The 27537-nt window shown below is 47.3% G+C and overlaps 1 protein-coding gene across 1 annotated transcript in view; it reads left to right on the forward strand.

Annotated features, from left to right (window-relative positions):
* Positions 1–27537, forward strand: part of CHCHD3 (coiled-coil-helix-coiled-coil-helix domain containing 3) — a 223548-nt gene that overhangs the window by 22540 nt on the left and 173471 nt on the right. The window contains exon 3 of the mRNA XM_058681347.1: positions 18806–18887. Within this exon, the coding sequence (XP_058537330.1) occupies positions 18806–18887 (82 nt within the window). The remainder of the gene's footprint in view (positions 1–18805; positions 18888–27537) is intronic.

Genomic DNA, 27537 nt, shown 5'->3' on the forward strand with positions numbered 1-27537 from the left:
CTTTCTGTGTCGTGTCGTGTCGTGTCGTGGTGCCGCAGCCCCAAGCAGCTCGTGTTCTGATAATCACAGGATACGGAGGGGAAACATGCGTCGTGAAATCTGCCGCTGTGTGTTCACACCTGGCCTCTTAGCATGTTTGTGGAAAATGGAATAAAAACAAGTTGAATTTCGGTTCAAAAAGTTTTTAAAAATATTTATTCATTTTTATTGGAAAGTCAGATATACAGAGAGGAGGAGAGACAGAAGATCTTCCGTCCGACGACTCACTCCCCAGGTGACTGTGATGGCTGGTCACTCTCCCTCCTATTTTTCTGTTTTTTCCTCTCCCTCCTCCCCCATGAACTTTTGCATGTTGTTGTATCCCTTTCAGAAATGTACAAAGTCCAGAAGACACGTGGACTTAATCCATCTTAAGGAATATCCAGAAGAGAACAGGTTGGGGCTGTTGCAGTGCTGTGGTAGGTGAAGCCGCTGCCTGAGCTGCTGGCATTCCACATGGGCGCGAGGTGGGAGACTCCGAAGGTCCTGGCTCCTGGCTTTGGATTGGCTCAGCTCCAGCCGTCAGGGCCATTTGGGGCCAGGGGTGACCCAGGGGATGGAAGATCTCGTTGTCTCTCTTTTTCTCTATAACTCCACCTTTCCAGATCTGCATAAGTAGGTATTATATAGCACTCTTACGTGGCCATGTTTAGGACAACATGTGACAGTGGAGTAGATTTTAATTTGAATGGAGAAATCAAGAGAGAAGACAGTTATGGCAGCATTTCCTGTGAGGGTCTCAGGAGCATGTGGTCTCAGTAGAGACGGGGCAGGTGGTCTTCAGCCACTCACTGTATTGTCATGTGCTTCCAGCTTCTGTGCGCTCATGTGCTTGTCACGCCCATAGTGGGTCAGTGGCCAGAGCCTGGAAACATGCGGGATGCGCCTGCTGAAAAGCAGGTTAGTGAGCACCGTCCAGGAGCCAGGAACTCACATGCGTGTCAGGGCTCAGACACCGGCCATCATCTGTCACAGGCCCAGGAGCATTCAGAAAGGAGCTAGATCAGACTGATGCTCCGACATCAAAGGCCGGCATCCCTGACCCCCTGGGCCACAGCTCCAAGTTAGAAGCATTCCGGAGGGATCGCCCAAATCGCAGACATTTCAACAGATTATCAAGAAGTTTCTGAAGGTTATGTCTGTTGAGAAGCACTGGGACATGCTTCTTGTTTGTGCCTCCTAGGGGGATTGTATACACATTGGCACAGACCAGAGTCGGCTTGGAATGTCTCCGTGGATGTATTGGCTCTGCTGGTCCTCTGTGCTGTTGCACAGTTCATCCCTCTGGGGGTCACCTAGCAGGGGCGCCCAGCTCCGTGCTGCTGCCGGGGTCTGAGTGGAAGCAGTCACAGGGGCAGACTGGACCTCGCAAATGATGAGACTCCCTTGGAAGGAGTTCTCTTAGGCCTGCGCCTTTAGCAGACATCCATAGCCTGCCTGTGTTTGCAGCAGCAGTATCTGTGGGTGCTCGAAGCTGAGGCAGTTTGAGAGAATCTTAGGGAGATGCAGAGTGTTACTCCAGTGTAAGTAAGAGAAGCATTTTTAAGATTGTGCAAATACTGCTCATTAGGAAGAAATAGATGTGTTTCAACCGAGGTTGCTGTTAAGTGAATACATTTAAAGCGGATTATAGTTCTCCATTTACATCTTTTATAAAATTGGACATGCTGTATTGGGAACAAAGGGCCTCTGGATATAATTTGCATTTCTCAAGAATGCAGAAAATCTGTTATTGCGTGCTTAAAATAATTATTTTCCTACAGAACTATGCACTAATGCTAAAAACATTACTAGCACCTCAAATATATTCATATTTTCCCTAACTTATCTGCCCAGGCATACTGCTTTAGACCTAATGTTTATTTTTTAGCTAATAGTGGTAGTTCCCTCATGGCCTGATAGCATATCAAAGAGAGTATCGAATAGGGCTGGAGTTTGTTTTTGGGGCCTTCAGAGCCTGGTACAGCCAGGGTAGGTGATCTTACGTCACATTCAAGTTTTGTGTGTATGGTTCGAGGGAGTGAAAATAGGGGAACTATGAATTCATGATTCTGTCCTCTTGTTGCAAATTCTGAATTTGTGAGAAATGGAAACCCATGGGAACGATGCAGAGCTGAGAGGATGGGTGTCAGACTCGCTGCTGTTAAGCATGCTGCATGGGAAGAGACAAGGGGAAAGAATTTAGAGCCTGGCTTCAACTAGTGGCATTCTCAACATACTTGGGCCAGAGTGGTTTACAGCATGCAGGCCGGTGCTGCGGAGTCTGTGTGGTCCTTCAGACTATCGTGGAAGTAGGTGACTGCGTAGAGCTTGGAGGAGTTGCTGTTGTAGAAAAGGTACTTCGGTCGAATTGATGTGTAACCTGTGAATGGTTTTTGGTGTGAAGTTTGAGTATTACTTGCGTAGATTAGGTTTATGGGCGCTAACATGTAACCTGATAAGGTACTGGTAGGTCTCACAGCAGGGTGTTTTTGTTAAGCCCATTTCACAGGTGAGGAACCGACCAGAGGTAACCCACAGGAGAGTGGGATTTCACTTCTAGAGGCTCTGGTCTCAGAGCCAGCATTCCTAGCTGCTCTGCTTTGATTTTGTTGGAGGAAAATCACAATCACACAATACTGTTTACTGAGAGGGACACTAGAGTTGTTGTAGCCCATGGCTGCCATTTTAGGAGGAATGGCTCTTCTGCAGGGATTGAGTAACTTGCCGTATGGCTCACTACCCTGGCATGACCAGAACAGCTCCAGGCGTTTCCAGTTGGTGTCTGCATAGGGCTCGTTAGGAAGCAGGTGCAGACTTCTGGCCTTCAGCTCCTGCTCACTCTTAGCACAGCCGGCTGAGCTGAGCTTTTAGCTTTTCTTCAGTGCCTGTTCTGGAGGGCAAGGGCGAGCAGAACGTCGCATGTTTGAGCAGGATATGTGTCGTGGAATGCAGGTTCCCACTTCCTCATGGAGGCTCTTAAGTTACAGGGATTAAGAAGCTAGAATTTGGAGCTGGCGTTTAGCTTAGAGGCTAAGGTGCTCTCATCTCCTGCTCTAGGTCCGTGGGTCTGATCACCAACCGGCTCTGCTTCCCAGCTCCAGCGTCTTGCTGGTGCTGACTGGGAGGTGGTGCTGATGGGTGATGGGTTCCTCACCCACACGGGAGACCTGGAGGGAGTTCTCTCTGCTTCTGGCTTTGGCCTGGCCCAGCCCCAGGTTTTGAGGGCATTTGGGTGGTAAGCCTTCAAATAAGTAATAATCAAAAAAGAAAGAAAGAAAATCCATTGGAGTAGTGTTTTTCCATGTAGCACTTTGAGTAATTTGGTGGTTCTTTATTACTGGTCCGCAGTCTGCCCCGTGAGTACACTACATGCTTGGCACCTTGCCTGTGGCCTGCAGCAGAGCGCACTAACGTCTCTGCTCCTGTGCTGAACCCCGGAGCTCAGGCACCAAGCTGGCCTTCAGACTGCCCATGTAGTCCTTATCCTGGCCAGCCGTGTGGCCAGCCGGAACTTGGATTTCTGTTAGTCGGGGGGAGATGGACTGTGGAGGCAGCTCGGAGGGTGCCGCATGGCGCAGCCCTGCCGTGTTTCTGCCAGTAGTGGTTTTCTTTGGGCTCCCAGGTGAGAGTGGAAAAGTGTCGTCAGAGCTGTTCGATGTGGGAAATCTCAGTCCCGAGACATCAGTTCTTCCCCGGATGGAGCTGCTTGCCTGTGGTGCCTGCAGGCTCCTTGTCGTCACTGGTCTGGCCTTCTCCTTGGGGTTTTAGTGATGCCTGATGTATCAGCGTGGATGAAGCGTCGACAAGACTTGGCATTTTCACTTTACATCCAGCATGACGTAAGCGGCATCCGAGGGTTCCTCTGCTGCTGGACAGGACAGGTAGTTTGATTTTTCTTTAAATCCAAATAAATAAGCTGAAGAGTGAGCTCGAGAGGAAGCTGTAGGAGCGCTTGGGGCCTGTCGTCTGTCATGGCTGCCTTGTTTAGAAAGCTTTGCAGAAAGTGGTGGTTCTGATATTGGTTATTGAGATACAGTTTCCAGGAATAAGCATTTAAAAATCTCCTTGTACTAGTAGTTGAATGCAAGGCTTGCATGCACTAAACAACTTAAAAAAATGAACTTTGGTATATTGAACAGTAACTTTCACTGGAGACACTACAGGCCATGAAACCCCAGTGAGAAATTGTCAGATTCCATTATGAGGAAACAGAGCTAAAACTTGGCATGTATTCCTTACCAAGCATAGATCTAAGCACCAAGGAAAGAATATTAGATATTTTATTTTACTAGTGACAGCAACGGATGTAATGATGAATATGAAACAGTTTGAATTTACAGCTGCAGCTATATCTCGTTTCAGCTTAAGCCGGTGGGGGGAAAACGGATAGAGAAGGCTCTGCGGCTGTTTTACAGCCAGAACAGGCAGTTTAGGAGTGAGTTTCTAGAAAACCCCCCTCCGTTGAGACTGGAGCAGTGGCCGCCATGTGCAGGAGGTGGGTCTTGCCATCCTGCTGCCGGATGTGTTGCATGACAGAGAAAATGCCATTTGTGGTTATCTCTCATTCCTGTTCTGCTCCGTTTAGCCTCGGCTGGTTGCTGAAGTCAGCGGCCTAGGGTTTTTCATCAGCTGTCTTGGATAACACACATGGTTCATCTTACTTGGGCAACTGGTGTTATTTCAGAAATCTAAATGAAAGACAAAAAGTAAATGCTGCTCACAACCTGGAGGGATCGCAAAGTCTCCTGCTGAGAGTGCTTGTTTTCTACGTGTGTTCAGTGTGCTCACTGAGTGTCCCTTCTGACACTCTACCAGTCTCCGCAGAAAGCCCTGGGTGTGTGCTGAGTGGTTCTTCCTCCGGCTCAGCCACCTGGCTGCAGGGGACCAAGCACTGGGTCCCCCTCTGCTGCCTTCCCATGCCAGTAGCAGGAGGCTAGCTCAGAAATGGAGCTCCAACCGGTGCTCATGTGGAATGTTGGCACTGTGGGCAGAAGCTTAGCACTGAACACTGCTGTGGCCGCCCCAATAGTTCACCTTTTACACGCAGTTGTATTACACAGGGATGTGGGCGGACTAATTTCGTGTTCTTCGATGTCTTGGTGCTCATTTTCAGGCACTTTAACCCCAGTTCTCTCTCTTGGTGTAAGTTTGATTTAAACTTCTCTTAACCAGTGTGTAATCTGGATATATCATATCTGTAATTAAGTTATTTTTCCCTTCTGTTTTGTTTTAATTTTATGGTACAATTCCATAGGCTCTGGGATTTCCCTTACGCCCTCCCCAAATTCTCTCCCCTCAGCTTATTTTCTCCATATTATTACGTTAGTGTAGTAACTATAATTATAAAAAGTATGTATCATACTATTATGACATGTTAATATAATAGTGTAAGTTATTTTTTTAAAGCTTGGATTTTAACCTATTTATGTAGTATTTGAAGATAACCTAAGTGAGTATGAAAGTAGCAATGTATTTTTGATAAAAATCTTATCAAGTATAAAGAGAAAAGAAAATGACCCATTAATCCCTCTCAAACATAAATTTTACTGCCTTCTTGATATATAATGTATCTTTTTACTTTTTGCTGATGGTGTTTTAATATTGTTTGTAGGGTTAGGAATGGGAAGTAAGTGAAGACCAAACAACGTCCAGCCTGTGCCTTGTCCTTCTCATTTTTTCATGTTGAAAACCAGAGTTAGAGAAGGAGACACAGAGGTCTTCTGCCCATTGGTTCACTCCCCAGTGGCTGTAATGGCTGGGCTTGCCTGCTTGATGCCAGGAGCCAGGTGCTTCTGGGTCTCCCACAGAAGCACAGTTGGTACTGCAGGTGGCAGCCTAACTTGCTGCCTCCCAGCTCCCAGCTCAGGATCAGTATTCCTTCAGACATGTTTCTCAGTATTGGCAGGACGTTTTATGACCAGGTTGTGTTGTTCACTATTGACCAGTTCAGTACTTTTTGGATATTTGGTTTTTCTTTATGTTTTGTATAATATGAATTGTTCTACTTTCTGTAATATTTGTTTGCCATCAGCCTTCTTGTTTCTAGGAGGAAAACTTAATAGTCATTTAAACGGTCATAAAATGAATTTTGAAAAATACTTGGTCAACATCAGTTGTACCTTACCCTTTAGTCTCGTCCTCACTCAGCACAGACAGAGATTCAGATCAAGTCTTGTTACTGTCAGATGAAGTTCGTTTACCACTCATTTGTGAACCTGGTAATCAGAAACTGCAACACCTGTGTAATTGGACCTGGACCCCAAGCCCCTGTGAAGAACATAACACAGATTGTTTTTTTGTTATACTATGTTCTGTAGGTTTTAGGAGTTGTAGATCCTACTATGCTGAGGAATATATGGCTCAGAACAGTCTCTCGTAAGGTGTAGACCTGGCTCAGGGCAACGTTGAATAGACTCTGACCCCGTGTCTGCGATGGTAGCCAGTTTGATCAACCCCTGCGTTTCATCGTGTGAGGGTAGCCCAGATGGCGTCGGTCTGACTCTTCTCTGCACGTGCTGGCCATGCTGCTCCCTGAGACCCGTTTTTCTGTGTGCTTGAGTGAGTCAGATGTCAGCTGATGTTTCGGCGTCACCATCCTGTGATGCGTGTGTGGGGACAAACACAGTGGCTCAGAGTCCGTCACGTGTGGCATTGCTAAACCATTCTCACTGTTTCACAGCCATGCCTCAGATTCGTAAGAAGTGTAAACCAGACATCTTATTCTGCTAAAGTTTAAAGCTTAACAGAATGCCTTACTGGTTTTGTCCTGTTAAATTCTTCATAAACTTGGCCTTGCATGCTGGCTCCATTGGCTAATCCTCCCCCTGCAGGTGCCGGGATCCCATGAGGGCACCAGTTCGTGTCCCAACTGCCCTGCTCGTGGTGAGAAAAAGCAGTGGATAGTGGCCCAAAGCCTTGGGACCTTGCATCTGTATGAGAGACCCAGAGGAAGCTCCTGGCTTCTGACTTCAGGATACGATGTGGAGCAGCTGAGAAACAAATTGGCACCCATAAGATATCCTAGTGCTTGCAAGTTGAGGATTTAGCCACTGAGCCATTTTATCAGACCCAAATAAGTAAATCTTTAAATTCTCCATACACTATGTAATGGAGCCATATTAAGTGTTAACACGTGCAGCAAGATTGTACACACTTGGTTCATTTAATTTCCAGTTTGTCCTGAAAGGAGAGGAGATCTCTGTTAATATATACTAAGAGGATAGGGAATGGGACACGGGTGAAAAGTGGGGGCGCGTTGATCAAGAGTTCTGTGAGGGAATCTCTCATACCTAGCGAGAGAGTTCTGTGAAGTCCTCAAGTGCTTGGAAAGTCATTGTTTGCAGAGGACGAGGTGATATTCTAGTTAGTATTTTCTTTTTTTTTTTTTAAAAGATTTATTCATTTTATTACAGCCAGATATACACAGAGGAGGAGAGACAGAGAGAAAGATCTTCGGTCCGATGCTTCACTCCCCAAGTGAGCCGCAACGAGCCGATGCGCGCCGATCCGAAGCCGGGAACCTGGAACCTCTTCCGGGTCTCCCACGCAGGTGCAGGGTCCCAAAGCTTTGGGCCGTCCTCGACTGCTTTCCCAGGCCACAAGCAGGGAGCTGGATGGGAAGTGGAGCTGCCGGGATTAGAACTGGTGCCCATATGGGATCCCGGCACGGTCAAGGCCAGGACTTTAGCTGCTAGGCCACCATGCCAGGCCCCACCAAATTCACTTCTCAACTCACAGATTCCTTTTTGAAATGAAGTTTTGTATAAAAACTCATTTCTCCATAGATTCAAAAAAAAAACCCTCACTGTATATAAAACATGAAACTAATTACAATAGATAGGAAGACAACAAAAATGAGTACAGTCCAAACATATATGGTACTTAGAAAGAAATGCACTGGGCCCGGTGGCGTGGCCTAGCGGCTAAAGTCCTCGCCTTGAACGCCCCGGGATCCCATATGGGCACCAGTTCTAATCCCGGCAGCTCCACTTCCCATCCAGCTCCCTGCTTGTGGCCTGGGAAAGCAGTCGAGGACGGCCCAAAGCTTTGGGACCCTGCACCCGCGTGGGAGACCTGGAAGAAGTACCTGGCTCCCGGCTTCGGATCAGCGCAGCACCGGCCGTTGCGGCTCACTTGGGGAGTGAATCATCGGACGGAAGATCTTCCTCTCTGTCTCTCCTCCTCTCTGTATATCTGACTTTGTGATAAAAATAAAATAAATCTTTAAAAAAGAAGAGAAGTGAATTTGGGTTGAGTGACTTTAACTTTTTTTCTCACTTGTTGAATGTAAAGATGTGGTTTTATCCAAGTGTGTGCTGAGTGCTAACCCTGTGTTGTCACCTGTGAGTCACAGTCGGAATTGACTGAGGGTTTGCCGATGGGAGGGACGTGTGCCAGCTCGAAGTGAAGTTGTGCTGGAGAGATTGTTACAGTTCTCCTGAAGACAGTCAGCTTGCTCCTGCTCCCAGGGCAGCGTGCTGCTCCGCCCAGAGAGGCTGCGAGTGACCCAGGCCGGTGGGGATGGTCTGTGTGAAGAGCTGGGCAGCCGTTGGCGGGGCTGTGGAAGTGGAGGCCAGCACCCCCGTGCGGTGCCCAAAGGCACAGATCGTGTTGGGTGTCTGCTCCACATTGTTTCTACGTTGGAAAAATGCATACTAATATTGTACCATGTGCAACTCTCAGTGGTCTTGAAAATCATAAAATAGCTTAGCTTCCCCCTTTGCCCCCCATTTTAAAAAAAATTTTATTGCAAAGTCAGACAGAGAGGAAGATCCTCCGTCTGATGGTTCACTCCCCAAGTGACTGCAATGGCCGGTGCTGCGCCAATCTGAAGCCAGGAGCCAGGAGTTTCTTCCAGGTCTCCCACACGGGTGCAGGGTTCCAAAGCTTTGGACCCTCCACGATTAGGGTGAATATTTGCACCCAGTCTAAAGGCGTCTAGTGATGGTGATGGGGCAGTGGCATGCAGGAGTGCTATGACACTTGAGGTGTTTTGGAAAAAGGTGGTAATTGAGGAGGAATCGCTTGTGTTTGGTGGTGCCTGGCAGTGCCTGGCACTTCTCTGCCGGGCAGAATCGTCTATACCCTCACCTTATTCACAAGTCCATGAGCTTTACCTGCCTGCAACTTAGTTGTTTTTGTACATCAGTAGAAAGTATGTTTTGTGTAATTTTAGGTTGTGTTGAATTTTTCAGAAATCTAATTTCTTTGTAGCAGTAGCTGAGCTACTGTCGTGAATTATAAATCTTTAGAAGAAAAACCCGTGCGCTTAACGCTTCCACTGCTTGTCACATCTGGAGTTATTAGGTGCAGGCATTTGCGTATAGACATGTCATTGCTTTATTGTAAATTCGATTTTAGTTCCTTTTAACTATGACATAAAGCACGTGGTGGCTAGTTCCGTGTTGAGCCGTCGTCCGTTTTATTTCAGTTAGTAATTCCGGGAATGTTTTCCATACAATGTCAGAGCCACTCCTCTGAGCAGAGGCACTTGGTTTTCAGGTGTTATTATTACGTTCCAGGCAGTGTGAAGGATTGACTCCTGGGATGTTCCATTGCCTGTGAAGTTGACAGAAATGAGATGCTGCTTCACGGACGAGGAACACTTGTGTCCCTTTGCCCTGCCCTGTGTGGTACGGAGGCTGAGGCAGCTTTGGGATCGTTACGGGCATAATCCTAATCAATGTCTTCGCTGCTGCCTTCTGTCCCCCTCGCTTCACTTGGGTCATTTAGTTTACTTCTAGAAACAAAGGGGAAGTGCCTCAAGGGAGTGCAGTGCTGGGGTTCTGCAGTCTTCCCGCAGTCTTGCTGTGAAGGTGGGAGAATCGCCGTGATCAGCCAAGTCACAGAGCTTCACAGTGGTGCGCGGAGAACTCTTGTTGTTTTATTAGAGAGTATGCGTACTTAGGAGCACATTGAAATGGTGTTTTGAGAACATTAAGCAGAGTTTTCGTGCTTCAAATGAAGGAATAAAATAAAAGCGCCATAGGTAGCACATTCTGGCTTCAAAAAAGAGGCTGATCTAATTATAAAAGCGAGAATTAAATAAACAGAACTCGGGATATTGCACTATAGTTTAATGAAGCATGTACCAATATATGGTGTGCTGTCTCAGCATTTTAGTATATTTGAATTATCATAAATAAAATATGATTAAGCGTGGGTGTAACATTTGAATTGCTTTATTTAAGCCTTTCCAGGAGAGGCCGTTGTGCAGTGGTTTGCTGAGGTGTTAAATAGGTCCCTTCTTGGCATCTTCACCATAATGGGTGATCAGTGCATCCTTGGGAACTGAAGGTCTGACTCTGTGACCTTCCCCCTGTTTGTCCTGCACAGTGGTCCAGGATCCAGAAGCAGGTACTTTTCTTCATTCAGAAACTCCCTGGAATTGGGTGAGAGTCCTATTTTCATTCAAAGGAGAAGTCCTGAGGGTTGGATTTGCTATGGAAAGGTAGATGGCTTAGAAGACACTTTTATTTTCAGCATTTTCGGTCTTTCTTTCCTTGTGCCTGGATGGATGCACAGTGCAAGCCTCCTTTAGAAGGTAGTGTCGGTCAGAGTTTAAAGCAGTAAAATTGGCTTTTAGCTGAATTCAGGAATTCTGTTAGTGAATAATGGATCTTCAGGCTAACTCCAGTTACATTGTTTTAAAAAGCACACCTTCCTTCCTAACAGTGGCAGAGCGGAAGGTTGATGCGTGACTCTAAGTATTGGTACGGCGTTTGACTTTGTAGTTAGCAGAGCAGCTTCCTTAGGTAAGAACGTTAGTCTTGGGTGAAGCTCTGCAGTGCACTGACGGGGGCTGATGTGCCTGTGAGGTGTGTGAAGTACACACACACCCTGCGGCAGGCTGGTCCTTAGGAAGGAGGGCAGGGCTGGCCTGTGAGGTCCTTGGCTGTGCTGCTGTCCATTGCACGGCCACATCAGTGTGTTGATTGTGTTGCTGCCTTAGATGACTGCCGAGAAGCAGCAGCTGGCTGGCATCAGTCTCCAGTGGAGTGCCACCCACTGCTGCTGGCCTGGCCTGGCAGCGATGCACAGCTCTCACTGTGCCTGAGAGGCTTTTTTTGGGGTGTTCCCACCTGTCGTTTTCTCCTTTCGTTTTAAAACTTTGTTGGAAGAAAGGATGGTGATGGGCAGTTGTAAGCTCTGCTGCCACCCCCCATGCCAGGCATTGCCACTGGACCTGGCCTTGACCACCGAATCCTAAGCACAGCTCCTAAGCTGCTTCTGGTGGCTCATCTGTTTGTCATGTCTGCACATACTATCCTGGTTAATTTCTTCCTTTCCATTCAGTTTCTTCTTTGTCTCTAATGAGGTTCATCTGATGGCTTTGAAAGGCTTGTTCCTTTTTTAGCATTTTACTTTTGTCTTCTGTTTGTATAGTACACCCCCTAGGCCCGCCCTCCCTCGTTCCCTCCCTCAGTGAGTTAGATCTGAGAATTCACTGAGCTTAGATCTGTAATAGTCATTCACAAATCAGCATTTCTAGCCAAGGCCCAAGTCAGATCTGAGTTTCAGGTTCAGATACCTAATTCCTCCCATTCCATGTGCTGAGTCTACCAGTAGCTTCAGTTGCCTGCGTCTGGGGCTGAGTCATGATTGTCTTCTGCAGTTGGCCATTGCGGGCATTCATCTTCTGGCATCTGAGTGCACCTTGGGCCTCTTGGGCTTTTGCCCTCGGCCATCTAGGTGGTCAGTTTCCCCTTGCTGAAGAGCCTGTGTCTGCCTCCATGCTCAGAGCCACTCCCACTTCAGGCCATCAGCAGCACATGCCAATGAGCTCTCCTGGCTTCCGTGTGCGCCCCCAAGGGCTCCTTCACCCGCCAGGGTCACCCTGCAGTGGGTTCCTTCTGTACTTGCCTGGTCGGGCTGGGTAGGGGTGAAGAATGTGCAGTGAGTTCCCAGGAGTCTCTGGTGCTTGGAGGGAAGGGCGGCTGCGTTTTGTGACCCCCCATCTCTTCCTCTGTACTTTATTTGTAAGCCTTTCCAGGTGAAAGTCCCCCGACACCCTCTGTTTCTTTTTTCACGTGGTTCCCAGGTTTGCAACTTCCAATGATGTTCTGTTTTGTAACATTTCTTACCCAAATTCCTGTCTGGTTTCCAGTGTACCCACAATGTATTGCCATTTTTTATTTCCTACAGGCAAGGTTTATTTGGATTTCTTCCCATTTGTGTAACTTAGGACCTTGATCAGTCTCTGCTTTTTAACTACAGTTGATTTTGCTGTTTCCTTACCATGGAAGCCCAGTAGTGCTGTGTTATTATCTGCCTGATGGTAGGGGTCATTCTATATGTCTGCATCTCTTATAAAACCGAGCATAGGATTAATTCCATGGGATTATTCCCTCTAGTGCACCGATTGATCATTCCTCAGTTTGATTTCTCCAAGTCACTTGGTTTGGGGAAAAACAAAACAGAACAAAACAAGCAGCAAAACTCCATATGGCTGATCTGAGAGCAGGAGCTTGAACTCACTTGATGAACAGTGGGGTGTGCTTGCATGAATGCCATCTTCCTGCTTGTAGAAGCAGTGTGCTGTGGGTAGTGGGGCCTTCACATGTGGTGCGACCTGGTCGTGGAGGTGGGGAGAGTTGGGGCGTAGGTTGTATTGAGGAATTTTGGGTAGCAGCTTTAATCTTTAGGAAGCCCAGCCTGCACACAGCCGCTGCTCCAGCAACCCCACTCCTCTGTGCCTTGTCCTAAAGCCCTAGAGGCTGCTTTTGGTAATTTGTTGGGGCAGTGATCTACGGGAGAGAGATTTTCCATGTGAGTCAACTCTAACCCTAACCTTCAAAGAAAACAACTGTTGGTTAACCTTTCGTTCCTGCCTTCCTCCTAGTGGTGCGTCTGGACTGGGAAGTGGAGGCTCTATCCTGGATTAAGCCTGCCAGTCTCTCAGGGAACACAGTTATGGAAGGGGAAGGTTGGAAATGTGCTGATTTGGACCCTCATTCTACAGATGAGAGGCAGTGTCTGCACAAAGCCAGTGGTAGACCAGAACCCCTGTGGCTTTCAGTGCTGGCTCTGCACCCGTGGCTGCTTCAGAAGCAGCTCAGCCTGGGCTGGCTGTGCCCATGACGTCGGGGTGCAGTGGGTACGGGCTCGGCAGGTGTTGTGAGCTCTGAGCCTGGGCTGGCTGCGCCCATGAAGTCGGGGTGCAGTGGGGACGGGCTCGGCAGGTGTGTGAGCTCTGTGGGGCTGCAGTGGGGACGGGGTCGGCAGGTGTGTGAGCTCTGAGCCTGGGCTGGCTGCGCCCATGAAGTCGGGGTGCAGTGGGGACGGGCTCGGCAGGTGTGTGAGCTCTGTGGGGCTGCAGTGGGGACGGGGTCGGCAGGTGTGTGAGCTCTGTGGGGCTGCGGTGGGGACGGGCTCGGCAGGTGTGTGAGCTCTGTGGGGCTGCAGTGGGGATGGGCTCGGCAGGTGTGTGAGCTCTGTCGGGCTGTGGTGGGGACGGGCTCGGCAGGTGTGTGAGCTCTGTCGAGCCTGGGCTGGTAGCGCCCATGATGTCGGGGTGCAGTAGGGATGGGCTCGGCAGGTGTGTGAGCTCTGAGCCTGGGCTGGCTGCGCCCATGATGTCGGGGTGCAGTGGGGACGGGCTCGGCTGGTGTGTGAGCTCTGAGCCTGGGCTGGCTGCGCCCATGATGTCGGGGTGCAGTGGGGATGGGCTCGGCAGGTGTGTGAGCTCTGAGCCTGGGCTGGCTGCGCCCATGATGTCGCGATGTAGTGGGGAAGGGTTTGGGAGGTGTGTGTGCTGTCATTTGGGGTTGGAGAGTTAATGTTGCTTAATTTATAATTTTGTCCCCAGTGAGCAAAATATCCATTTTTGAAACAAAAAAAATTAAGCTATGCATCAAAAAGCAATATCCAGGAGTAATTATTGTTTTTTAATTTAAATTATAGATCTTATTTTCCTAGAGGCTTTGTGAAATCTTGCGACTATTATTCAGGATATTAAGACATAAAATACTAAATGTATCTGATTTTCAATACGAGTTTTACGAATTGTCTGCCTAAAACATGGAAATGGTAGAATATGAATTCCAAGCTTGTCTGTTGCCCTGCAGCTTCTGCAGGCCAGTATTGATGTTTGTTTTTGCATGGAATGAACATGCAGCTGGCTTTTGTGAGTGCCAATTGTGAGGCAAACAATAAAATGGACATTATTTGCATATTATGCCATTCAAATTAGAAATTTACGAAGGCGTATAAATCCTGATGGGGCAATAATGCTGCAAAATCAGCCGTTAGCTTGATGCTGTTCATGTTTAGGTTGCCAAGCTCTTCGTTAACTGTGTGCCTTCTGATACAATATTTATGATTACGAATGTGGCATTAAGAGTTCTCCTGCTACTATCTTCATTAACTTTAATGTGCCAGGTATGGAGACAGATGGCATTTGTGTACATGTTTGTTTCCTAAGGGCTGTCTTCAGGTATGATTATCCAAGGAAAGAGTGAAGGAAAACTGTCAGCCACAGTTAGACCGTAGTGTTGGCTTGTGCCAGGTCGGTGCTGCCACAAACGGACAATGGCAGACAATGGCAGGGTCGTGTCCGAGTCCTGAGGTTTTCCCAGCTCGCCTTCCAGCCCGTCTCCCAGTGCGATGCTGCAGCCTGGAGCAGGTCAGGAGCTGGACAGAGTTGGCCTGCCTCGGAGTGGTCAGTTCTGTGCTGTGTTCCATGTGTTACACCTCATTGATTGTGTGGCTGCGTCCACTGTCGTGGAAACCGTCAATGCTGCTTCTGTATTAATTAATTTACCAGAAGTGAAAGGTTAGTAGGTGTTTACCGAGCTGGGGATTTGATGCGGTCAGCTTTGGGAGGGTCGGCCTTTGATGGACAGTCGGCTTGTGTTAGGCAGTCCCTTACATTCATTTTCTTCTCATAGCAGGTTTTTATAGAGTTTCTTCCATAGTTTTGAACAACCATGTGAAAATAATAGACTTGACAAAATTGGACTTGCCATATATCAGCAAATGGTAAAACCAAAAAAACAAGCAAACAAAAAATAGTGCAGCAAAGGGAAAATCCCTCAGTTCCTATTCTGGCGTCTTGCAGAGGTTGTTCTCACAGTACTGTGTGCTGGTAAGCGGTGCAGGGGAGGGGCCGTGCAGAGGTTGTTCTCACAGTACTGTGTGCTGGTAAGCGGTGCAGGGGAGGGGCCGTGCAGAGGTTGTTCTCACAGTACTGTGTGCTGGTAAGCGGTGCAGGGGAGGGGCCGTACAGAGGTTGTTCTCACAGTACTGTGTGCTGGTAAGCGGTGCAGGGGAGGGGCCGTGCAGAGGTTGTTCTCACAGTACTGTATGCTGGTAAGTGGTGCAGGGGAGGGGCCGTGCAAACGCTGTTCTCACAGTACTGTGCTGGTAAGCGTTACAGGGGAGGGGCCGAGCAGAAGAAATGAAGGTGTGGGAAGCTTGCAGAGGAAGTTGGTCTCTTAGGGCTTGGCGTCACTTCTGGTCGCCATCCCAGCACCTGTCCTCACCCCTCCCTTCATCAATTTCTGGAAAATATGAAAATTTGGTTCTAACTAATGTAACACTGAAGACAGGTGAAGTATCTTAAATTTGTGCTACACTTTCTCTGAGGAATGAGACTCTGGAATACACAGTTCCCAAGAGTACCTAGCAGCATCAAGTACCTGACTAGAAGCCCTGGAGTTCTTTGATTTTATAGCTCAGAAATTTAGATGGCTGGAGGATTAAAAGATTCCTAGACAGGCTGGATTTTGGCCCAGCGCTGAGCATAGCAGATGACGCGCCTGCACGCCTGGCTCCGCCTGGGATTCAGCTCCCTGGAGGGTGGCAGGTGGTGGTTCGTGTTAGGTCCCTGCCCCTGTAGGACACCAGGCTTGTGATCCTGTCTGTGGGCCTCAGTGGGTGAGTCCACGCACAGGAGGCTCCATTGCCCTCACTTCTCTCCTTGCCTTTCATTTAAATAGAGCAAAATAAAGCAGACAAAACAAATCATAGACATTCAATAAAGAAGATTCCTTGTACTAATTGAAACGTTTGCTTAGAATGTTTAATAAAAAGCAAACAGAAGTTTGTTAGGGATCAAAAGCTGCTTTAACCATACAGCTGTTTGTTATTGTCAGTAATGCCTTCCAGTGAGGAGAGAAGGCCGTGCTTGGTACAAGCAAGAAATTGCTGTGCTTGCTTTTTTCCTGCACGTTTTATGGTCACCTTGTAGCTTCTGTAATTGACAAAATGCCGGTGTTTTTGTTCGTTGAGATACATTGACTGTTGGGAAGAAAATTACAGTGGTCTCTGGGAGGATTTAAAGACGTGCAAGTATGTGAAAAAAATTCTGTCATCTTAATACTTTTTAAAGGGAAAGTTTGTGTGTGTGTGAGAGAGAGAGAGAGCGAGCGAGTGAGAGAGAGAAGGCTGTGGAAGCACACTTAATGAACTTGAAATAGTCCTGCTGGTCTCCGCGGCAGATCTGGTTTATGTGTCTTGAACATTTTTTGACTTTACTCTTCTCATTTCACAGATCTTTTCCAGTCGCAGCGCATTTGCTTGGAAGCTCCCAGTGCGAAAGGGCGAAGTCGGCCTTGCCAGGGGTTCTCCTCTTGCAGGCCAGCCTGGAGCACTGGCCTTTTAGTTTAATAACCGCTGATTGGAGAGAATGCTCAGGTCCTGAGAACTGAAAGGGAGTCTTTTCAGAAAGGCTGCTTTAAAAAGTGGTCTCCAAATGGTGTATCTTTTCCTCTGTTGTTATTTTCAGAATCAGACTTATCAAAAGAGATACACTGTTGCTTTCTGTATTCTGTTGATTTGAAAACAGAAAACATGAACCTGAGACTTGCTCCGCCTCCCTGGCGTATTTTCCTGCTGTTTGTGATGCTAGACTCTCCATGCTAGGTAATGTTGTACCTTCTGTTATTTTAAACTCTCCAGTGCATCTGATGTAATTACTGTTTTAGTTGTGATCCTGGACTTGACCCAGAAATTGTGACTTTATTTTCCCCTTTCTGGAAGTAGCCAAGGGATGAGAATGGTAGGTGGTCCCACAGCAGGTGGTGGGGCTGGTCACAGCGGGCAGAAGGCTGTGGGGAAAGAACCAGCAAGCCTCCAGAATTCTCCCCACTGTCTGACCTGTGGGACTATCATCTCCCATTTCGCCTTTCTGCCTGCCTGCCTTTTCTGTCTGTGGCTTGGCCTCTGCTGGACATTTCCTGTTACTGGAAGAAGAGAACATGTCTGTGTTTTGTTTTCTCCCACTTAGTATGATGTTGGCAAGACTCACCTTTGTCTTGCATGTGCCAGTACTTTATTGTGGTTGGGTGATATTGTACTGGATGGATATACCACATCAGCTAATGCACATTTAGGTCGTCTCTACTTTAAGGATATTGTAAATAATGCTGTTATAAATTATCCATGTGCAAGTATTTGTGTAGATTTATATTTTCCATCTTCTTGGATATATACAGTACCTACTTCTGAAGTTACGGGTAACTCAGTTGAGCACGAAGCGTTTTCCACTGTGGCTTCACCATTGTGCATCTCAGCAGCAGCTAATGAGCGTTCCAGCTGCTCCACCTCTCCACCAGCACTTGTCATTGTTCATTTCAGTCATTATGAGTGTGAAGTCTGTATCACTGTGGCTTTGACTTGTGTTTTTCTGATGACTAGTACTGTCGAACTGGCAGAGTTCTTTTTATTGCGCTTGAAGAATTCTTTCTGTAGAAAGTATTGTGGACCTAAGTCCCTCATCAGCACTCAGGTCTGCATACAGATGACATTGGACGCTAACTTGCTCTCTGACAGTCCACAACTAAGAGACAATCTGTTTATGAATGTTCATGTCGTCTTTGTTGTTATTCATCGGCTAAACATTTTAAAATTTTGCTTATTCTAATTAATTTCCGATGTATTACTACATAACGATGGGGTAATCCGATAACGCCTGGTTTTCCTTGCGGAGGCTCGCAGGGAGACTCGGGCTCTGTGTGTGTGACTGATCCTCCCTCCTGGTCATCGTTTCGGGTTGTGGGTTTCAAATGGAGAAGACAGAGTCTGCTTATGTCTTATTGAAGACCCCAAGGAAAGTGTGTTAAACTTGTCCCCCTCGATAGCTGTCAGAATGTTTACAAAACATCCCATGTGCAGCCTCTGATTGGAGAAACACCAGGCTTTCAGTCCCGCTGGCGGCGTTTAGAGAAACACCAGGCTTTCAGTCCAGCTGGCGGCGTTTAGAAAGCCCTGGCTGGTTTCAGCTCTGTTCTCTCCTTCTCTCCACTTGTTGACACTTGAATCTGAGTGGCATATATTCCACAAAGCATGTTTTCAAGTCTCATGGGAGTGCCTTTTCCCCCATAAATGATGAAAAAAACAAATGTGTATGGCTTCTGTAACCAATGGTTTTGTTCACCTCGTGGTTATTGAAATGAGAGGATTTCAGTATCATTTTCTTCTTTAAAGTTCCTTCATTGCACTTTGTCCCTGCTTTGCACATAACTGTCAGACTAAGGTTAGGACATCATCTGAGAGAATCTGTGCTTAGTGGTTTGGTCCCCACCGGGCAGTAAGCAGCTCCTTGAGCTTATTATAAATTTTGGCAGGTGTGGAAGTTTCTAGGTCGCCAGGGAACTCTTGGTTCAATTTCTCCTGAAGTGCACTAATTGGTCTGGTCCGTGGAGCCGAGGAAGTTCCAGGGAGTTGCTGACCGCCTGGCAGGGCTTGCCTGGGTCTGGCCTCAGCCTCATTCCCCGAGGATGTGTCTGCCTTTGTGTTGAGCGAGTCTCTTACCTTGTCCCCCGTTGCTCTTTCCTGATTCCAGTTTCTGATGAAGAATTGAAGAGGAGAGTCGCCGAGGAGCTGGCGTCGGAACAAGCCAGGAAGGAGGCTGAACATCAGAGACGGTGAGCTTCATGGTGTTCAGGAGAGCTTTTGCTTGGACTTGTATTTGCCAAACGTTGTTAGAGAAATCATTGCTGTTGTGTGGATGAATTTTAGAATGTGACGAGCATGCATGCCATTTCTGGTTTTGGCTTGTGCTTATCAGAGCTCTGTCGTAATTAGCATTGTGTCTCGAGTGCAGTACTTACTTAAATACTGAGCCCTACATCCTTTGTGAGAAATAGTTTTTTTTTTTTTAGATTTATTTTTATTACAAAGTCAGATATACAGAGAGGAGGAGAGACAGGAAAATCTTCCGTCCAATGATTCACTCCCCAAGTGACCACAATGCCCGGTGCTGCGCCGATCTGAAGCCGGGAACCAGGAGACTCCTCCGGGACTGCAACATGGGTGCAGGGTCCCAAAGTCTTGGGCCGTCCTCGACTGCTTTCCCAGGCCAAAGGAAGGGAGCTGGATGGGAAGTGGAACTGCCGGGATTAGAACCAGTGCCCACATGGGATCCTGGCACGCTCAAGGCGAGGACTTTAGCCGCTAGGCCATGGCGCCGGGCCTGTGTGAGAAATAGTTCTTGAGCACTCTGGGAATTTCTTAATCCAACCACAGAAGTATCTGATTGAAAATGAGATTGTCTTACATGGTGTTAAAATAAACATCATTGTAGCTTATGCTGAATAGCATATGCCATGCTGGTACCTGGATTAAGAATTGACTAATTAGTTTAAAGTTTGCTTACAAAAAGATCTAAGATGTTTCAGTATTCTGCGAAGTGGAAAATGAAATGCACTGTGTTCCCACCCTCACGGACATTCGGCCACCCTCCATGTAGGCTTCCGTTTTGATGTCGTGATTCCCAGTGCTGCTGGTAACAGCTGGAGAGGATGCTGGTGGAGTGTTTCGTTGACAGTCAGATGTGTAGAGCAAAGCAAATGACCATTCTCGGCTGCCAGGTGAATTACAGAAGTAGCAAGTTAAGTACATCCTTAGGTGCCGATCCAAAAAGGTGAATCCGGTGCTTCAGAGAGCCTTAAACTGAAATAAAACAACGAGCAAAAAACAGCACAGACTTTTTGTTCTTGAAAAAATAGTTTTTTAGAGATGTAAAGTGTGTACTTATTCATAAAAATATGTGAATGCATTTGATTCCAAGATTGTGCAGCGTTTCCCATCTGTGCTGTTGGTGACATTTGCATGTAACGCACAGTGCTAGGATCGGTGGTCAGGTGAGCGTCCCGTGCTGTGAGCGCCCAACGAGGCCCTGTGTCCCGGGACGCGCTTCCCGGGTCTTGAGGAAGCGGACAGCAAGGACCGTTACCAGTGGGTTGTGGTCCTCCGGCCGTAGGACAGACTTCAGCGTTTACTGCAGTCTCTTCGGACCTGTGCTGTTTCAGCTCTACGAAGAGGGCTTTGGAAAAGGTTCCCTAATATTTCTTCTCTTTTGACAGTCTACTTAAGCTAATTCTTATGTTCTACAAAATACATGGATGAGAATGTGTGTTAGATTAAGCCACAGTTTTCTCAGGAAACAGAGAAGGGTTAAGGCTTGGGGTAGTGCTACCCACAATGTCTGTGTATATTTCAGTGTTTTCCACATAGCACTTTATAATTATTTAATTGGGTTAGGTTGATGGAGTGTATAATTAGGCAGTGAAGTTTGAATATTAAAAAAAATTTCAGATCATTTTCATTAAGAAGCAAGGATAACTTGCTGTGGTGTGCTGTGGTAAAATTACTTGTCAAATTTTGTTATTTTTACTTATATTTTGGTTTAATATGGAGTTCTGGCTGAGCCCGCGGACCTGTTTGGCATGCATTTGGCCTAGGTTTTTGTTTTCGTCTTCTGCCTGTATGCTGCAGTCTTTCGTTAGACTGCAGTGTGTTTCCCTCGTCTTGGTCATTCCGCTCGCTTCTGCCCCGCCCTGGTCCATGAAAGGGGAAGGGCAGATGAGATGGATAGAAGGTTCCGGTGAGATCTAATTTTCTATCTCTTGTGGAATGGGGTTGGCAGCCTAGCGGTAACCTGGACAAATGACTATTGATAAAGAATTTATTTTGTGTTGCCTTTAAGGCAAGCCAAGGAGGGTGCAGCCTTTATATTATAATTTTTTTTCTTAGAAACGAAGAGGTGTTTTGCTTGAGGCCCCCTAGATGCAAACTTTCCAGCTGCCAAGGCTTGGGGAGAAGTCTCGTGTTCCTCTGTGTGATTGTTCCTACGAGAATCAATAGCTGGGTTTCCTTTCTTTCTTGTTCTTTTCCTCCCAGAGAAGAATCTTTGGAAAGCCATTGAGGAGGCTTTACGTGCAGCCTTTGTAGAGCAGTTTTCTCCAGTGACAGATTCACACACCGTTGCGGCTGTTGCTGCATCCGAGGAGACTGGGAGGCAGTTGAGAGGTTGGTTCCTCCGCCACTGGGCGTCAGGTGGCCTTGCCCTGCTTCGCACGTTTTCTCTTTCACCCCGAATGTACATAGGACCGTGTGCCAGCTCGCAAGCGTTTAGACTTGGGCCGTGGGCACATATATATGTCTGGGAGTTTTGAACGAGCTTTTTGGAAAAGGACTCTGAAACTAATTTCTGTTGTAATTCTCCACTTGTAGAATATTTTTTTCCCTTGTCACCTTGTCAGATCATCTGTGACACCTCACACGGTTTGGCTGATTCTTGTCCCATCTCTGACCCCTCTAACTCCTGTGCAAGCATGGGGAACAGCAGCAACCCAGTTCCTGCCAGGCTGGCATGCGTGGTGGCAGAGCGAGTGCTCCCCTTTCCTGCCAGGCTGGCGTGCGTGGTGGCAGAGTGAGTGCTCCCAGTTCCTGCCAGGCTGGCGTGCGTGGTGGCAGAGCGAGTGCTCCCCGTCTGCTCTAAGGCACTTTACATAGGGACCTTGTGAACTCCTTTGGTTGAAGACTAAAGCTTGAGTTGACATAGGAAGCAAGGGAATCTTTATAAGCACATTAGATATCCCTAAAATATCAAAAGGAAGATGAGAAACCCCTGGCAGGGAAAGGAGTGAGTGACTCAGATTGAAGAGGACGCTGGCAGGGCAGAATGAGTGAAAGCGGCTGAATTGTGTTGAATTGAAGGTGCTGTTGGTTTTGACAAAATTTGAGTATGTTTGCGGTCTCACCAAGAAAAGATTGGCCACAGGTTTTAACACAATAGTTTATCTCTTGGGATTTTCTTGACATGGCTCGTTAAGACTGATTTTGGACTTTCCAAAGCCATATATCCCTTATGTACTCATAAAAGGAAAAAGTAAGCAGAATAAATCAATGGAGACAATAGTTCCCAGCTAGGGAAGATTCTGGTCCCGCAGGCACGTTTGACGAGGCTGTCACAGCTTGTCAGGTGGCAGCAGCAGCGATGGCGGAGGCCCGGAAGGCCGTCCAACATTCTGTAATCTACAGGACAGCTCCTCCCAGTCCCCCGAGAGAAGAGCCGTCTGGCTCACCTGTTCCAGGCCCCGAGTGAGAAACCCGGGGTTGGCATCTTTAGGCCAGTTCATACTGGCTTTACCTCTTCGCCCTCACTTCCGGACCCAGGGTCTTGGCAACACAGCATTCCTTCAAGGATTGCTCTTCTGTTGTCCCTGGGCTTTTTCCAGGCTGCTGACATCAGTCCCACAGAGCTTGATGCTCACGTGCGAGCTATGACAACTGCGGCGGGCCTGCCGCCTGGCACACAACGGCCCGAAGATGCTCTCAGGCGTGTGTAAGTGTGGAAAAAGCGTCTGTCCTGGGCTTGATGAAACGCAGGCTGTATCCACTCCAGCCCATAAAATCTGTTCGATTGGAGCGACTTCCTGAGTGGCTTACCTTGTCTTTTCCTCTAGTGAAAAAGAAGCTTGATTTTAGCAGCCCCGACTGGTGCTGTTGCACACACTGAAATCTCATGTAGAAACCATTTGATCTGAAGGTAGCGCGTGGCAACTTGTGTCGGCTCCTTTAACTGTCAACTCCCTGAATCTGATGCTTCCAGGGCGTAGCTCGAGTTGCCTTATGGGATGCTTCCCACTGGGCCACCTGCTCCTAAGTTCCGGGACTACACAGGTTGTATTCTCATTTTGTAGCTTTGTTCATGAACTGCCAGTTCAGGTTATCATAGATTTACCCCCTTTGATGGGATACCTGAGTCTGCACACTGCAATGGATCTGTTTGACTTGCAATCTTAGTTTGGCATATCAAAACAGGTAGCAAAGTGTACCAAGAGGTCACTGCAGAGGCCATCAGCCAGTCTGCGTTGAATGATGCTCTCCCAGCTGACTGGGTTGTGCTGTGGTTATAGCAGGCCAGTGTGGCCAGGGCGTAAGGTGCTGCAGGTTTTGAGTACAGACTTCTAAAATGTGACTTACTTCTCTTCTGTGCCCTACTGCCAAAAGTCAGTCTCTGACGGCAAGAAAAATGTGCCTACTCTGACCTCTGACCTTTGGCATTTGAATTTTGCCTCTTTAGCTGTAAGGCAAGTGAGAGCGTCTGCATGTTTAATAACCTTTCTTCACAAAGCCACGACCTGCCGTTGCTCTGTGTTGGCACTGGCTGTGCATCAGCCTTGCTGTTTTAAATGAAGATCCATTGAGACTTCCCCACCTTCTTCCTCTTTAGTTATTTTGGAAAAAAATGTACATTAGAGTTGTCAAAGTTGAAATAATTGATTTGGTTTAATTCGTGGTTTATTTAGGCATATGCTTCTATTTGGGTTTTGTGTAGTGTTTTTCATTATGTCACTGCTGAGCTCATCCAGTAGGGCTTACACCTTATTGGTGCATTTTTAGTTTTTCACAGTAGTGGAGCAGTTTATAGGAATGGTATCTTGTGTTTCAATTTGTTCTATATAATTTGTCTTGACTTTTATGATTTGGTATTTCCGGCCATTGGAGGTGAAGACTGAGAGGAAGCTGGAGAGCAGGGCAGACCCGACGTAGACCAGTGCGGTCAAGGTCAGTGCCGCGGAGAGCTGTTCGCCTGGTGTGTGCAGGGAGCTCTCACAAATGTCTGTTCTGCTGAGCGAATAGTAGGGCTGGAAAGTCTTACCCACTTCCTTAGAAGCTTTTCATTTTTAAGGAAATGCTGTTTTATATATATATATATGTGGTATATATATTATATATATATGTTCTGTACACATTAACATAAACACGGAGTGATTAAATTATGCTCTGAAGCCAGACCTTACCCAGAGACTGTAGACACTCACCTTACACGTCTTTGTTTTAATGTAGCACAGTGTTGAACACCATTTTCCTGTCACAGGCACAAATTACACAGTTGTTAGGAAAATTACATGCCTTCAGCCTATGTGTAATTTCTAGGTATATCATGATTTAGGAAAAAACCCCACAGTTCAGGGAGGAAAGTACTGTACATAACTAAGATTTGTCAGGGCTCGTCATGAAAGTGTAGCTTGGCAGGGACCTGAAGGGATTGGTGGACTGTCAGTGTTCCATGGCAGTCAGAAGTGACACAAATGAGTTTCACTTCTAGTTTGCAAATATTGGCAAGTGCAGTGATCCCAGGAGTTGAGTGGTACCTCTGCACTGATGCTCCGCTCACGCCCTGAGCTCCACCCGTGCCACCTGCTGTAACAGTGGTACCTCTGCACTGATGCTCCGCTCACGCCCTGAGCTCCACCCGTGCCACCTGCTGTAACAGTGGTACCTCTGCACTGATGCTCCGCTCACGCCCTGAGCTCCACCCGTGCCACCTGCTGTAACGGATGTCTGTTGCCAAGCAGCCTGCTCCCTAGGAGGTGGCGTTGGTTTGCTGGTCTTTGATCAGCTCCAACATGACAGTCATCCTTCTGTAGGTTAGAAATCCCGTTAGGTTGTTCTCGCTAACTGCATTTTGGGTCTGCCTTCCTCCCACCCCTACGCTTAGTGCATTGGTGTTGTTCCGTACACTTGAGTGTTTCCTTCTGCTGTAAAGCCAGGCCCTCCCAGTTCTGACTGCAGCAGGAAGAGCACACGCTAACCACTCAGTAACTTCGGCTGGAAGGTGCTCGGAGAGCCGTGTCTGTGTTACGTACTGGAATCTGGCGCCATCTGCTCCTTTCATCTTTTTTCGTTAAGTGACACTTTTCTATTTTTAATAGAGACAACTACTTTTCTATAGCCAACACTTATAGAAGGCTGGATTATCCAGTGTGTGTTTTAGTTACATTTTTCTAAATCCAGTTTTCTTTCCTGTTGCTGCTATGCTGTTGTGGAATCCTGCCTTGAACTCTGAGCAGCTATCTTTACATAGTATGACTATCAGACCTGGAAAAGCAGAGTCACATGCCATGGGAGCCTGCGACTTTGTTGGCTGCTTCTGCCCGTGGCCGGATGCGCAGTGTTCTCTCGGGGGCGTGGCGTTTGACGTCATTGGTGCCAGTGTTGTTGCTGCATGGAGAAGTCTCTGGGAACTGGGTTCTCAGTTCTGTTGTCATAGTGGTACTTCTGGAAGTTTTTCCATTGTCCAGAATGATCCAGGCGGGATGTGTGTGTGTGTGAGCATGCATGTGCAGGGTGGGGAGAGTTGGAAGACTGGGCTGTAAGGTACTCTAAGCTGCTAATACTCTGGTGGGAATGCTGTTGTTGAGTGTGAATGGACTTTTTTTTGGGGGGGGGGCAGCTCATATCAGAAACACTGAGGAAATACAGACAAATGCCCCATTCTTCTCTTGACCTTAATGGTTTTGCCAGAGGAGCCTTGAATTGCAGAGGAGTGCTGGCAGCATAGTTGTAAACTGAGTGTACATTTCCAGACACTGGCACATTCTCCTCCTAATGTAAGGACCCCTCTCTTCCTCTTGTTGCTTGGAGAAAACTATTAAAACAAGAATAGGTCATCTTGAATTTGTGCTAAATTTTTTATTGAATAATCCGTACTCATATGTGTCCCATTTTAATTCAGAAACCGATGACTTTGACCTTTGATGAAGTCTTTGCCTGCGGTTGTGGCCAATATGTACTGGAAGTCATAGACTGTCTTCCAGAAAACCTGCATGCCCAAGTGAAGCGAAAGGTGCCTGTTTTCTCCTCACTTTGTGCAGAGCACTGTTCTAACAGTTCCCTTAGTTGAACTCATTTACCTTTGCAGCACTGTTGTAGGGCAGTATTCACTTTTTGTCAAAGGCAGAGTTACAGAAAGAGAGTAGGGTGGACAGGTGGGGAGTGATCTTCTATTCGGTGCCTTACTCCCCAAATGACAGTGATGCTGCAGATGAAGACAGAGCCTGCAACTCAACTCGAGCCTGCTGCAGACTCCAGGGGTCCAGGTGTTGGTTCATTCTTCCTGCTTTCCCAGGCACATTGACAGGGAGTGGGTTGGAAGTGCAGCAGCCAGGACTCCAGGCTCCTATGGATACCAGTATCACAGGTGGCAGCTTAATCCACTATACCACAAGGCAGGTCCCTGTTCTTAGATTTGAAATGACATCTTGGTAGTTTGTGGACTTAACCATCCCATAGCACTAATTTCAGTGAAGAGAAAATACCTTCTCCAAAGTGTGTATGTGTGTGCGTGCGTGTTTCTTGGTAGATGTCTGTTCCTCCTTCTGTGTCCATGGGAGCACTCTACAGTCATCCCCTTGGTAGATGTCTGCTCCTCCTTCTGTGTCCATGGGAGCACTCTACAGTCATCCCATTGGTAGATGTCTTCTCCTCCTGTCTCCATGGGAGCACTCTACAGTCATCCCCTTGGTAGATGTCTGCTCCCCCTTCTGTGTCCATGGGAGCACTCTACAGTCATCCCCTTGGTAGATGTCTCCTTTTTCTGTCTCCATGGGAGCACTCTACAGTCATCCCCTTGGTAGATGTCTCCTTTTTCTGTCTCCATGGGAGCACTCTAGAGTCACCCGCCCCCCATGGAAATTGTACTTTTAACAGTGTCAGGTTTTTTTTTTTTTTTAATGAAATGTGATTGAATAATGTTGTGTGACTTTTTTCCTATGTAGTCATACATCGTGATCTTCCTTTGACAGCCTGCATGGACCTAGTAGACTAGGGTCTGATAGTATCATTTAAGAGGTCTTTCTGCAGAAAGAGTTGCATTCTTAATGATAATGAGCTGTTGTCAGCAGCAGTGCCATGTGATGCTGTCAGCTGATTCTGTGTGTACACTTGTTTGGTCCCTGGACTGGGTCTCAGCCCTTGGCACTTGTTGCCCTTGGATTGTCCCAATGCTTCAGGAGGCAGTTCCTGAGCTCTGGGCTTAGCCCTTTGGAGATACTGCTGCAGGAACAGAGAGAAGGCCACTGGCTTATAATCATGTGGCTGCGAAGGTCTGAGCTAGGCACGCGGGCAGGGGAAGCCATGGGGTATGTGTGTGTCTCTGTGTATAAACACATGTACATCTTAAAGATTTATTTATTTATTTTAAAGGCAGAGTGTTGTGCTGGGAGGAGGGAGGAATATCGTCCATCTATGATTCACTCTTCAAATGGTGTTTACACCTAGAACTGAGCTGTCTGAAACCAGGAACCACGATCTTCCAGGAGTCCAAATATTGCACCCTCCTTTAGTGCTTTTGCAGGGGGCTGGGTTGGGAATGGAATGCCAGGACTTGAACTGTTACCCATATGGGATGCTGACTCTGCTACACAACACTGGCCCCAGCAGAAGCCATACCAGCCTTGCTGTGCCAGACCACATTTCTAAAGTTAGCCATGTTCTGGCATT

This window comes from Ochotona princeps, chromosome 25, assembly GCF_030435755.1.
Source record: "Ochotona princeps isolate mOchPri1 chromosome 25, mOchPri1.hap1, whole genome shotgun sequence".
Classification (NCBI taxonomy): Eukaryota; Metazoa; Chordata; class Mammalia; order Lagomorpha; family Ochotonidae; genus Ochotona; species Ochotona princeps.